Here is a 13099-nt window from a genome sequence, read left to right on the forward strand (position 1 = left end):
GGTGTCTCTGTCAACACATTTAGTTCCTTCTCATTTCCAACAGCAGCACAGAGCTGTAACTCAAGGAGGTGCTGTGGCTTCCTGTGTACCTACTCACAAAGTCCTATAGTGTTTAGATCTGATTGGAAAAAACCCTTTAGCTGACCCTTGTACCGCCAGCCACTCCAAATCCTGACCCAAAAAGGGGACCAGAAGAGTCATTCAAAAGATGTGCTCAGTCCACACCAGGAAACCAGAGTTTGCTCAGTACAGGGAGAAGGACTCAGCTGGATGATGAATACAGATTCATACAGCAGTTAATGCTGAGGGTCACAGAAACATTATAAATCCAATGCCCTTGAAGTGGAACCTCTCTCTGGAGTCTGGACACCCAGTCATGCACAGCCCACTTGGAGTGGGAAAGAAAATTTATTTGAGAACGTTAAGGTCAAGTTAACTTATTTTAAAATTGCCATAGGAGGCCATTCATCCCCACTTGACTTCTCCCTCTTCAGAACGTACTTGCCATCCCTCAGATATTTGCCCTCGGAGCAATTAAGTCCTCTTTTTTTTTTTTTTTTTTTATGCTTTCATTAGCTGCTCTTTTTTCTCTTTTTTTAGCTTACAAAAGGGCAGATGTATTTTAAGCCAAATGTCAATGTCAAACATCAAATATCCATTCCCATGCAATGTACAGTGTATATAATTACATACTCTGTTGTAACAAATGTAGTATTGTTTCATTTGTATACCAAACTTCCATGTAACTGACCAGGCGTAAAGAGTACTCTGTGCAGAGAGCCTAGAGGATGCACCTCAGTTAAGACCTTTGTTAAATGGTGCATGACGAGGCAGACTCCCTAGCATAAGGGAACTTTTTGGAGAAAGGAGCTACGAGTTTCTTTGGCAAGAAAACCAGAAATAGGATTATACCAAGCAGCGCGTTCAGAGCCGTGCAGGCTGTGGTGCCTCTGTGGCATCACCCTGGAAGCCACCGTGGCGGGACTGAGGCAGAAGCTCCTTTCTGCCAGACGGGAACGCTGAGAAACCAGAGCCGCACAGCCTCACTGCTCCCTGGTACACTGAACTTCCTGAAGGCCACTGACCATCCAATTCATCAAAGGTTACATAGCAAACGGTTCAGAATTGCGTACATAAAGCATAGAACGGCCAAGGGGTCAGAACTAAGGCAGTTAAGTAGGTTTTCTTCCTTCCCTTTTCACTCTTCAGTTATCACAGAGCCCAAGTAGCACCATTCCAGGTTGGGGTTGGATCTGTTTCTTTGTGCCTCAAATAGGTCAAAGTGAAACTTTCTGAAACATTATTTTGAGAAATCAAAATTCCTAGTCCTGCTACTTACGATTGTTTCAACCTGTTTCTTTCAGATACCATTGTTCTTATCGCTTCGATAGCAGTTGTTTCTGCAAAAACTCAGGGTAATATTTTCGCGACGTCCGCACTCAGAAGTCTCCGTTTCCTACAGATCCTCCGTATGGTGCGCATGGACCGAAGGGGAGGCACTTGGAAATTGCTAGGTTCGGTGGTTTATGCTCACAGCAAGGTAAGATCTGCTTTCTGAATTGCAGAACAAGACTTTTGAAACGTTTTCGTTGATTGCTGTGGGAGAGTAGAACCCATCAAGCAAACTGAGTCATTTCAGAAATTGGCTACAGCACAATGTATAATGGGTTGTTCAAAAGTCGTCAGATGGTTGCCAGAGGGAAGGAGATTGGGAGGAGAGGCAAAGTGGGTAAAAGGGAGAGGGGGGTCCAGGCTTGCAGTTAGGGAATGACTAAGTCACGGGGATAAAAGGGACGGCACAGGGACTATAGACAGTGATACTGTAGCAGTATGTGTGGTGACAGATGTCAGCCACACTTGTGGTGAGCCCAGCATAACATACAGAGATGTAGAATTACGATGCTGCACACCTGAAACTAATGTAAGATTGTGTGTCAACTATACTCAAATAAAAAGCAATGCTTTCCAAGTCCTTACGCTTCAAATAAATTATAGTAAACCCATACATTTAGAATACTGTACAGCCATTTAAAAAAGAAACCTGAGGAAGTCCTGTTCACTGGGACATCCACCGAATAAAAAAAGCAAATTCGGGGCACCTGGGTGGCTCAGTCGGTTGAGCATCCAACTTTGGCTCAGGTCATGATCTTGCGGTGAGTGATTTCGAGCCCCACATCAGGCTGTCTGCTGTCCACACAGAGCCTGCTTCGGATCCTCTGTTCCCCTCTTTCTGCCACTCCCCAGCTTGCACTCTCTCAAAAATAAATAAACATTAAAGAAGGAGTAAATCCTATAAATAAACAAATAAATATTATCATAAATATCCAAAAAGTAGTAAAATGAATGCATAGATTTTTTTTTTCCCTTTTACACGGATTTTTTACTTCTAACGATCTTTCAATTCCTTTTATATCTAGGAATTAATCACGGCTTGGTACATAGGATTTTTGGTTCTTATTTTTTCATCTTTCCTTGTCTATCTTGTGGAAAAGGATGCCAATAAAGAGTTTTCTACATATGCAGATGCTCTCTGGTGGGGCACAGTGAGTATAAAAATCTAGTTTTGTTTTTTGGATGTTGTGAAATGTTTCCTTTGAATACAGTGTAATGATTCCTAGGAATCATTTATGAAAGGTCTCAATAAAAACATTAACTTCCAAAAGAGAGTTACATGAAAATATACAGCACTAAAATTGTCTGAAGAGTTTTCCCATCTCTATAGCTCAACAAAATGAAGTTCTCTTATAAATCATCAGAAGTATTTCTTGAGTGCTAGATTGTTGCCAAAATAAGAATACATTGGTTTTTTTTTAAACAGTGATTAAAATCTTAATAGGCTTGTTTGTTTGTCTTAACTTTGTGGAGCACAAATTTAAATTACCAATTGTTGCATTGGCTTACCTCTCATCAGAAAGTTTCTCTGAGGTTAAAAAAAAAAAGGAATAATAGCTGAATGAAAGTTAAGAAAAGTATAGCACAAGTGAAAAAGAGAAAACTGATAACCATCTGTGAGATCAGAGATTATAGACACCTAATATCAAAACTGTCCATAATAGGCACCTGGGTGGCTCAGTTGGTTGGGCATCTGACTTTGGCTCAGGTCATGATCTCGAGGTCCGTGAGTTGGAGCCTGGTGTTGGGTGCTCTGCTAACAGCTCAGAGCCTGGAGCCTGCTTTGGATTCTGTCTCCTTCTCTCTGCACTCCCCCTGGTCTCTGTCTCTCTCTCCCATTCTCAAAAATAAACATTTAAAAATAATTTTTTTAAAACCTATCCATACAAAAACCTACTTTTCATTTAAATTGTTACTAAAGGCCACTCTTGGGTGGCTCATTAGGTTAAATGTCCCTCGGTTTCAGCTCAGGTCACTATCTCACGGTTTTGTGAGTTTGAGCCAACTGCATGGGGCTCCCCACAGAGGCAGCACAGAGACTGCTTGGGATCTCTGTCTCCCTCTCTCTCTGTGCCTCCCCCACCCACGCTGTCTCTGTCTCTTTCAAAATAAATAAATAACCTTCAAAAAATATTTTTAAAAAGAAAAAAGATATTAAAAAAATAAATAAATGGTTGTTACAGGAAACTTCACCCAAATAAAAAAATCATAACTCTCATACAGACACATGCTAAAGATTTTAACTCCTTTTTTAAATTTGTCATGATTAATGAGGGAGCCAGTAAGATGTTACATCCAGTTCAAAGAGCTATCCAAGAACATTACCACGTAACGATCAGGAATATTGAAATGAATCTGGCTTCTTCCACAATGTGAGAGGGAAGTCAATTAAACCTCCACTAGACAGAATTTATTTATGTGTCTACAGACAAGAATTACTTTCCACTGCTACTAGTTATCTACAACTTACAGAGTTGTAAAGTAGCTCAAAAGCCATGAAAGATGCACAGCCCCATAAAATCAGAAGTTGATAACCTGGAAGGGTGTGCTCTAAGCAAGGCACAGTTTTTCATTAAAGTAAAAATCTTGTCTGCATTGTAAAGAATCTATAAAAGTCATTGAAACATGTGCCCTAATAATAATGTCACAGGCTAGGGGCGTGCTTTTGGCAGTGTATAAACTATATGTCTTTTTATTTTATTCCTTAAGACATTCCAAAAGTGTGTTTTGTGAAAATGTACAGCATTTTTAACTGTCTAAATAGCTTCCCATCTCTTTGGTCCAACAAAGTTAAGTTCTCTAATAAATCATAATATTTCTTGAGTGCTAGACACTCACCAAAATTAAAATACCATTTTCTTAAACTGTTATTAAAATATTTATAAGTTGGGGGGCACCTGGGTGGCTCAGTCGATTAAGCATCCAACTTCAGCTCAGGTCATGATCTTGCATTTCGTGTATTCGAGCCCTCCGTCAGGCTCTGTGCTGACACCTCAGAGCCTGGAGCCTGCTTCGGATTCTGTGTCTCCCTCTCTCTCTCATTCACACTCTGTCTTTCTCTCTCTCAAAAATAAATAAACGTTTAAAAAAATGTTTTTAATATTTTTAAGTTGGTTGTTGGTTTTGTGAAGCATGGATTTAAGTTACCAATTGTTGCATTGTTCTGCTACCCATCAAAAGCTCATCAGGGAGAACTAGAACCCTCGTCAAGAACAAGGACAATTTGTCAGGGCTTGTATTAAGCAGAACTCGGTATGTTTATTGGCTGCACGGCAGCAGTAAAATGAATAAGAATCAGAAATATATTCACCTGAAGGTTAGGATTTTTTTAATTAAATTATCAGAGTAAATGTCTACAAGATTATGCCATTGATAACAAAGCGATCTGGTGGTTTCATAACTTGGTTCCCAACTCCTTCCTTCCACTTCACAAGCAATAATGGACGTTTTGAAAGGAGGAAAGTAGAAAACCTGAAAGAGAGCAGTCATGTGACATTCTTAAAATACCTTTTATATGTAGAGAGCAAATGAAAATCTATGACTCATTGTGGGATAAACTGTGTAAACTGAGAAAATAGGAGGCTTTTCTAGCCAGCAAGGGGACGACAGTTTATTATCCCAGGCTTCAAAGCAACAATTTGAATTTTAAGTTTAGTTTTTGTTTCTCTCTGATAATTCTAACATACTTAAATTATTGAGACATTCAGGTGTACCTGTCCCACTGAGATGCAGTTGTTGGTGAGTTCAGCCTGGCAGCTCTTTATCTTTCTTCCCAATAGCCTTCCTTTTCTCCTTATTACTAATAAGAATTGCTGTATTGTGTGTTAAACAGTGTGTGGGAAAGTCTTAATATACTTCTCACTTAGTCACCAGCTTATTTCTTTTGCCAGAATAACCCACGTAGCAGGTTTTCAAAGGTCATATCTGTGACTTTCAGAGGGAAAGCAACATATTTTCATTGATTCCCATTTCAGTTGTGCTATTTGGACTGAAGTTTAACCTGTACTTAACAGGTTCTTTGAATGACCTAATTATGTCTCTATAAATCTAGTCTTCAATGCAAAAGTCAAAATCTTCTACGATGTCAGGCTTCTAGGAAAAGGCCGTGTTGGTCCACAGTGAGTTTGTTGATATTAACTGAGTCATTGATGAAATTGTCTGAATCCTAGAAATATACAAGAAAGCAAACAAGAGTGTGTATTATTTCTATTCTTTATAAGAAGAACATATACTAGATCTCCAGTGTGAAATAAAATAAATTTAGAACAGTATACCTTTTATGATATATTGATCAGACCTTAATGAAATATATGGCTGGATACTTTTTAGTTGAAATTGTCCATTTTGCACATAATGGACACCTTGATAACTATGAAAGTATCCATAATAAATAGAGAAATAAAAGCATCCTGAATTGGAGTATTTCTAAGTGGTAGGCTTTCGTTTAAAAAAAGGAAATTCTTGGGGCTCCTGGGTGGTTCAGTCAATTAAGCGACCAACTCTTGATTTCGGCTCAGGTCATGATCTCACAGTTCATGAGTTTGAGCCCCACATAGGGCTCTGTGCTGATGGTGTGGAGCCTGCTTGCTCTCTCCCTCTCTCTCTACCCCTTCAGAGCTTGCTCTCCCTCTCTCTCTCTCCCTCTTTCAAAATAAATAAATAAACATTAAAAAAAAGGAAATTCTCTTCATTAAAAAAGCCCAAATTATTGACATCAAGTATCAAAATGCAATTTGTGGTCTATGGATACAAAATCCCAGTGAATTCTGAATATTAAATATTAAACTTCTTTCATTAAGAAAATGGTGAGGGCCATCTCCAAGGCCAACTTTTGGAGGAATTCATGGTGTGATCAGCGCTGCTCATAGCCAGTAGCAATTCAAAGAACTCTGATCCCTGAAAACATTCCATACTATTGAATATCAACACCTAGCTCAGTAAGTGGAGTAAGACTAAGACCACAGCCAGTGCCCAAAGACGGTAGCTACTGTTGCTATGGACATTTCGTTGTGGATGTTAGATGGAAACACCTTTATAACAAAAAGAACAAAGAGCTATATACTTCATGTCAGACCCACAGCTTAAGCACAGAAGGGGTTTGGGAATTGGGGGTTACAGTGAAAAGATATTCTAGGTTTTGAAGTAGCAACTAAAGGGACATCTGTGACAGAGGAAGTAAAAAAGGGTGCAAGGGGACTTAACTCTGGTGGTTGAGGCACTGACAGCTACAGGAAAAGAGGATCTTCTGATTAAGTGTAGCTCCATTTAATATTATTTCCTATTATTATTTTCTTCCTTTTTGGTTGCTTTAGATTTATTCTGAAACAATTTAAGAACAAGTCTTCCTGGAGTTATTTCCTATTATTATCTCCTTTCCTGTTATTATTTTTCTCCTTTTCAGTTAGATTTATTCTGAAATTACATAAGATCAGGTCTTCCTGAAGTAATATTGCCTGATATGACCTGTTCTCAAAGGCCAGTTTGTTCTCTATTTACTGATATTTCTGTGATGAAGACAGTGTTATGGGGTAGCCTTTTTTTTTTTTTTTTTTAAGAAGCATACAGCAGCAGGTAGTATAAATCTATTCTGGAGTAACCATCTGAGCACAACCCCCACCTGGGACCGTGTACTTGAAATGATTACTTCAGGCATGTAGAAGTATTAGTCCTAGAATTTATGCTGAAAATCTTACAGACTTTCTGAAAGCAAATAATATAGAAGACTCTATGTATGGTGCACTCAGCAGGTTGTACAGCCCAAATGTATGCCATGAGTTTCATCCCCCTGCAAAATCTAAGAATAAGAAATGGTGTGGGGCACCCGGGTGGCTCAGTCGGTTGAGTGTCTGACCGCAGCCCAGGTCATGATCTCACAGTCTGAGTTTGAGCCCCTCGTCGGGCTCTGTGCTGACAGCTCTGAGCCTGGAGCCTGCTTCCAATTCTGTGTCTCCCTCTCTCTCTGCCCCCTTCCATTCGCACTCTCTCTCTCTCTCTCTCTCAAACGTAAGTAAACATTAAAAAAATTTTTAATTAATAAGAAATGGTGTAAATTTGTGGAATGAACAAAAATACCCTTTTCTTTGATAATACCAGGAATCAACCCTCTTTAGACTGGGTTCAACAGTACAAAATGTTTTCTGCCACTTTTTTAAGCTGTTGTTTTCTGACTCAGTGCTGATCCATTAAATAAAAGTTAACAGCTGTTTCTCACCACCAATACACTGTCTGATGGTATCAGAGCTTCACTTGGCCACAAGATAATCAACACGCCAACCCCCAACTATTCAAGAACATTGTCAAGTACCAAGCAAACACTGAAACACACATACCCAAGCTGCTACCCACCAAAACATCCTAGCTGCCATGAGCATCTACAAGCCCTTGCCATCCATGATGGCATGGATCTTTGAAGTATATTAGTCAGAAGCCTCTTTGGGGAAGCCTTTCCTAAGAAGTCTGTTCCTTCCTAAGAAGTCATCTCACACATGTTTCTGAATATTTTTTGCTTAGATTTATTCCATAAACGTTGAGCACATACTTATTGGAAAAGAGCAGAAGAATTACAGTCAAGAAACTTGGCTTCCAGCCCTACTGTTATGATTTAGTGTGGTATTCAGCAAACATTTACTCTGTCTATAAAATTGAGAAAATAATATTACCCAAATACAAAGTTGTTATGTGTATTAAAATGAGATTAGGACACGTAGATGTGCTTTATCAGACACTGGACAAATGTTAGTCACTACTGGTATTACATATTTGACTATGAGCCTGGAAGAACAACATGAAATGCTATTGCCCTGAGCTGCCTGCCACAACAGAACCCAAATGATATGACACCACCACCACAAGAGATTCCGGTGTTTGTAGATGGAAAACCTTTCTCATCTCTGCTAATGTGAATCATCCTCGTGTAAAAGACCACCTTACATGGAAATGATACTGTGCTTTGGAAATCTACAAATAGTATGTTTTTAGTTTGTTTACATGAATACATTAGCTATAAACTAGTATTCATAATTGTATCCTCAAAGTTAAACCAATAAATGTTTATTGATTTATTACTGGAAGAGAAGGATGGGTGTATACCTACTGGTTTAGAATTAATTCTGTTATTGAAAGAAAAAAAACTGCAGCCTAACCAGTTTCCAAATTGTAATCCGACCATAGCATCTGCTATCTCACAAAAAAAGAAAAGAAAAGAAAAAGAAAAAAAGCCTGGGTCACAAATGTCCCTCGACTGGTGAATGGATAAAGAAGATGTGGGGTGTGTGTGTGTGTGTGTGTGTGTATACATATTGTACATATATATATATATATATATATATATATATATATAATGGAATATTACTCGGCCATAAAAAATGAAATCTTGTCATTTGCAATGATGTGAATGGAGCTAGACTATATTATGCTAATTGAAATAAGTCAGTCAGAGAAAGACAAACACCATATGATTTCACTCATATATGGAATTTAAGAAACAAAACAGATAAGCATATTGGAAGGGGTGGGGGAAAGAAAACAGAGAGGGAAACCATAAGAGACTCTTAGAGATAGAGAACAAATTGAGGATTGATGGAGGGAGGTGGGTGGAGGATGGGCTAGATGCATGACAGGTATTGGTATTAAGGAGGACACTTGTTATGATGAGCACCAGGTGTTGTATTTAAGTGATGAATCATTGAATTCTACTCCTGAAACCAATATTGCACTGTATGTTAGCTACCTTGAATTTAAATTTTAAAAATTAAAAAGAAAAAAAAAAAGAAAGCTTGGGCCAGGATTTACATTTGTGTTGCAGTATTATTCCTGAAGAAGAATTATGGGTTACTAAACACACTAAGGAGCCCCCAGTCTGCCTTTGCTACTACAAGTACATATCCATGCCAACATTTGCAACCCACAGATTTTTCGTAAAATATGTTTTTTCACCTGCATGGCTGCAACTGAGTATATGGAAGATGAGGGCAAAAATGTATCTGAACTGTTCCCGGCTACCACATCACCTTCCAGTAGATAGTCCGACTGGAGACACGGCACAAACTACCAGCATTCCTGAGGTCAACTGAGGAGGGGCGACAGGGTGCAGTGGGCCATTCCCTCTCAGATCCTAATCTGTCTTGTCGGGCTACAGCCTGAGAATGCATCTGCCAGTTTCCACCTCGGGTCACAACACGTGGCAATAAATGACATCCTTTCGCTTAAGGAAAGTAGTAATCTCCCTAAAACTGCACTGGAAAAGATACTTGAAAGTTTTTAAACTTATCTTTTCATTTTATAAGTAAATTCAAAGCTTCACAAACTTCCCAATGATATTGTAAACACCATGGTCAAAAGTCAATGAGTAGGAATCAATCATCAATATGTAAGTACGTATGTAAATACATTTTAAAATTTTAATCTATTCAGCGCTTGTTAACCAGCATATCTCTTGTAAGCTCCGGAAGTAGGTAAAAAATGGAATGATGTCCAATATGGTGGATGTCTTCCAATTCCCTAAAGATGACATACGCACCCTCTCAAGTTTCTCTGAGACAAGCTGCTCCCCCAGAGCATCTCTGCATCTCAATCCAAATGAAACTAGTCGTTACTACGTTCAGCCATTGAAAGATTCACAAGATTTCTAGAAGACAGAAATGGGTCTATTGTTTGGTGCAAATGTGGGAAAAGTAAACACCGAAAGAGCTTCTGCTGCTCAGTTCATGTACAAAGGATCAGCTGATAATCACTAGCAGGGCGTTCCAGATGCTAGGAAAAGAAAAGAAACATAATGTAGTTGTACTTTTCCAAGGGGACACACCAGTACTTCAAGGACAGCTTGACCTAAAAGTTCTGAAAATCAATGAACAGCTATGTAGGCCTCATCGGAGGATGGTTTCATCGCATGTACCAGTTACTGCTTAGAAAGCCAGCAGCCGATCAAGCTGATGGGTCAGTGTGAATTCATAAAGAAGTTCACATCTTTTTATTGTATGTGCATTTTAGAAATGCCACATTTTCATCCCTGATGCTACCTGTCTGTTAACTATCAAGGAGCCCAGTTGCCCCCTTTGCAGCCATAAAAAAAGACACACTCCCACCAGGCACAAAACAAAGGCAACTCCCACCAGCCCACTCCCCAGAATGGACTGAGACAAAACTGCTACCCTGTTGCCAGATCCTCCTCAAGCCCGGCTTGGCAACAAAAGGCCTCTATGCTTTCAACCAAGCAACATCCTGAGAGACTTTGAAATTGGAGTGGAGGAAGTTGTCGCACCTGAGCTTGGCTGCCGTCTTTCCAGCCACCTGCAGGCAGTGGAACATGGTCATTGGAAGCCTGCACCAAGTGCAGAGAGAAGGTGGGTGGTCTGGAAGCCTGAACCGGAGTGCAGAGAGGTGAGCAGAGTCTTTGCCATCCCCACGGGGCTCCAGGGGGCAGCTCCCAGAGTTGAAGCATTCTTTTCTCCCTGAAAAAGGACGCATGTAAGAGGGAGGGCAATTATAAATCCAGAACGAGATAGAACAGGCATTCTTCTCTACTCACAATGAAATACTGAGCACATCATCACTTTGCCGTGTCTCATTCTTCAGAGTTAGAGGCAGTGATTTAAAAAAACAAAACCAAACAAACAAAAAAACGCTCTCTGAGGGATGAGTCAATGAGAATAACTTAAATGCAGGGTAGTTCCCCCTTATCCCTGGTTTCTCTTTCCGCTGTTTCAGTTACCTGCAGTCAATCTGCCCTTGGGAAGTAGATGGTCCTCCTGTGTTTGGTCAGAGGTCAGTAGTAGCCTAATACTACTTCACAATACCTACCTCATTCACCTCACCTCATCTTATCACGTAGGCATTTTATCATCTTACATCATCACAAGAAGGGTGAGGATAATATTTCAAGAGAGACCACCACATTCACATAACTTTCAGTATGTTGTTATAACTGTTCTTCTTATTATTGTTGTTAATCTCTTACTATACTTAATTTATATATTAAACTTTATCATAGATATATGTGTATAGGAAAAAACAGCATATATAGGGTTCAGTACTAAGTGTGGCTTCAAGCATCCATTGGGGGTCTTAGAATACATCCCTGTGGATAAGGGGGACTACTGTATTATTAGAATGTAAAGTTTACCATTATTGCTGTGACCAAACCATGAAATATCTCCTTTAATTTATTATTATTAAACTGCTGTAAAAGGATTAAGCTACTTTGCAGAAAATTTATAGATTAAAATCTTTCCCAGGTATTTTAAGATTAGGAACCTATAATAAAATTGAGGCAAGGCGTGCCTGGGTGGCTCAGTCAACTCTTGGTTTCAGCTCAGGTGATGATCTCGGGGTTTCGTGAGTCAGAGCCCCGCATCCGGCTCTGCGCTGTCAGCACAGAGCCTGCTTGGGATTCTTTATCTCCCTCTCTTTGTCTCCCTCTCTTTCTGCCCCTTCCCCACTCACGCTGTCTCCATCTCTCTCAAAATAAATAAATAAACTTTTTAAAAATGTTAAAATTGAATATTTTTTCTGCAATCTGAAGGAATTCTTTTGAGAGCCCCACCACTGATAACGCTGGTGATGTGTGATTAACTTGACTACTAGGTTCTACTACAAACTCCCTCTCTCCAACCTTGGATGAGCCTCCCCCACTCCGTAGACCACTTATTGATCTGTGCTTGACACCCTCTCACACTGTCACAGCCCCAAGCCTTTTCCTTGCTCTAAGCCTTTTGTTCCCCATGGCTGATCCCACCCTCTCTTTCACTGGAATTGAAGATGACCACCTCAAGCATCCTTAGTGCTGCTCTTCATTCACACTGTGTCCCCATCTTTTCCCCATGGGGGAAGAGGTGTTCTTCCATACTGTCAAGGCTAACCATTCCAACTGTACCCTTGATCCCATGTTCCTTCCTCCACGGTTGCCTTACCCTGTATAAAGCTACCAGTCTTCCCCCCTGTCAGCCTCATTCTTTCTTCACACATGCACAAACACATCCTAGAAAGCCTGCCTTCAAGTCAGAGGTTTCTGGGAGCTCTTGCCCTATTTTTCTCACTCCATTTGTTGCCAGTGTTCTTGAAAGGATTCAATCTTTACATAATTTACTTAATTTACTCATGCTAGATGTTAGAGAGATAACAGAGTAAAGACACAGTTTCCCTTCTGGTAAAGGAAATAGAGATCCTTCCCCAAAGAAACATACAGAAATCTACCACTTATGGTAAGTGATATTAAGAAGCAAGGGGCTGCAATAGAAAGTGACTGGAGACCCCATTGTAGACAGAGTGGGTAGGGGAGACCTCTCTGACAATGGAGTATTTTGGATAAGACTTGAAGAATGAGAAGAAACCCTGGGAAGGGTGGGGAGAAAAACAATTCTGGCTGAGGAAACAAGATATGCAAAGGAACTGTGGCAGAAATAGCCTGGCCTGTTTGAGGAGTTGAAAGGACATTGTGAATAAAGTATAGTGAGCAAAGGTGAAACTGGAATCATCTTGGAGAGGCAGGTGGAGACTAGATCAGGTAGGCCCATAGTTAGGAGCTTAGAATTTATTGTGAATTCAGTGAATAGCCATTGAAGGATTTTTAAAAGGAAGTAACAAAATAATTTCCCTCACAGGTTTGGGAGAAGGAACTGGAGGAAATCAAAAGCAAAAGCAGAGATAGCAATTAAGACATTGCTGCAGAAGCCTGGCCTATCATGGTGGCAGGGAAGACAGTGCACAAGGG

The 13099-nt window shown here is 39.9% G+C and overlaps 1 protein-coding gene across 3 annotated transcripts in view; it reads left to right on the forward strand.

The window, feature by feature from the left end:
• KCNQ5 (potassium voltage-gated channel subfamily Q member 5) overlaps positions 1-13099 on the forward strand; it is a 519096-nt gene that overhangs the window by 407687 nt on the left and 98310 nt on the right. For all 3 annotated transcript variants that reach the window (XM_058734458.1, XM_058734459.1, XM_058734460.1), the window contains exons 4-5: positions 1365-1540; positions 2418-2543. In XM_058734458.1, the coding sequence (XP_058590441.1) occupies positions 1365-1540; positions 2418-2543 (302 nt within the window). The remainder of the gene's footprint in view (positions 1-1364; positions 1541-2417; positions 2544-13099) is intronic.

Source organism: Neofelis nebulosa, chromosome 6, assembly GCF_028018385.1.
Source record: "Neofelis nebulosa isolate mNeoNeb1 chromosome 6, mNeoNeb1.pri, whole genome shotgun sequence".
NCBI lineage: Eukaryota > Metazoa > Chordata > Mammalia > Carnivora > Felidae > Neofelis > Neofelis nebulosa.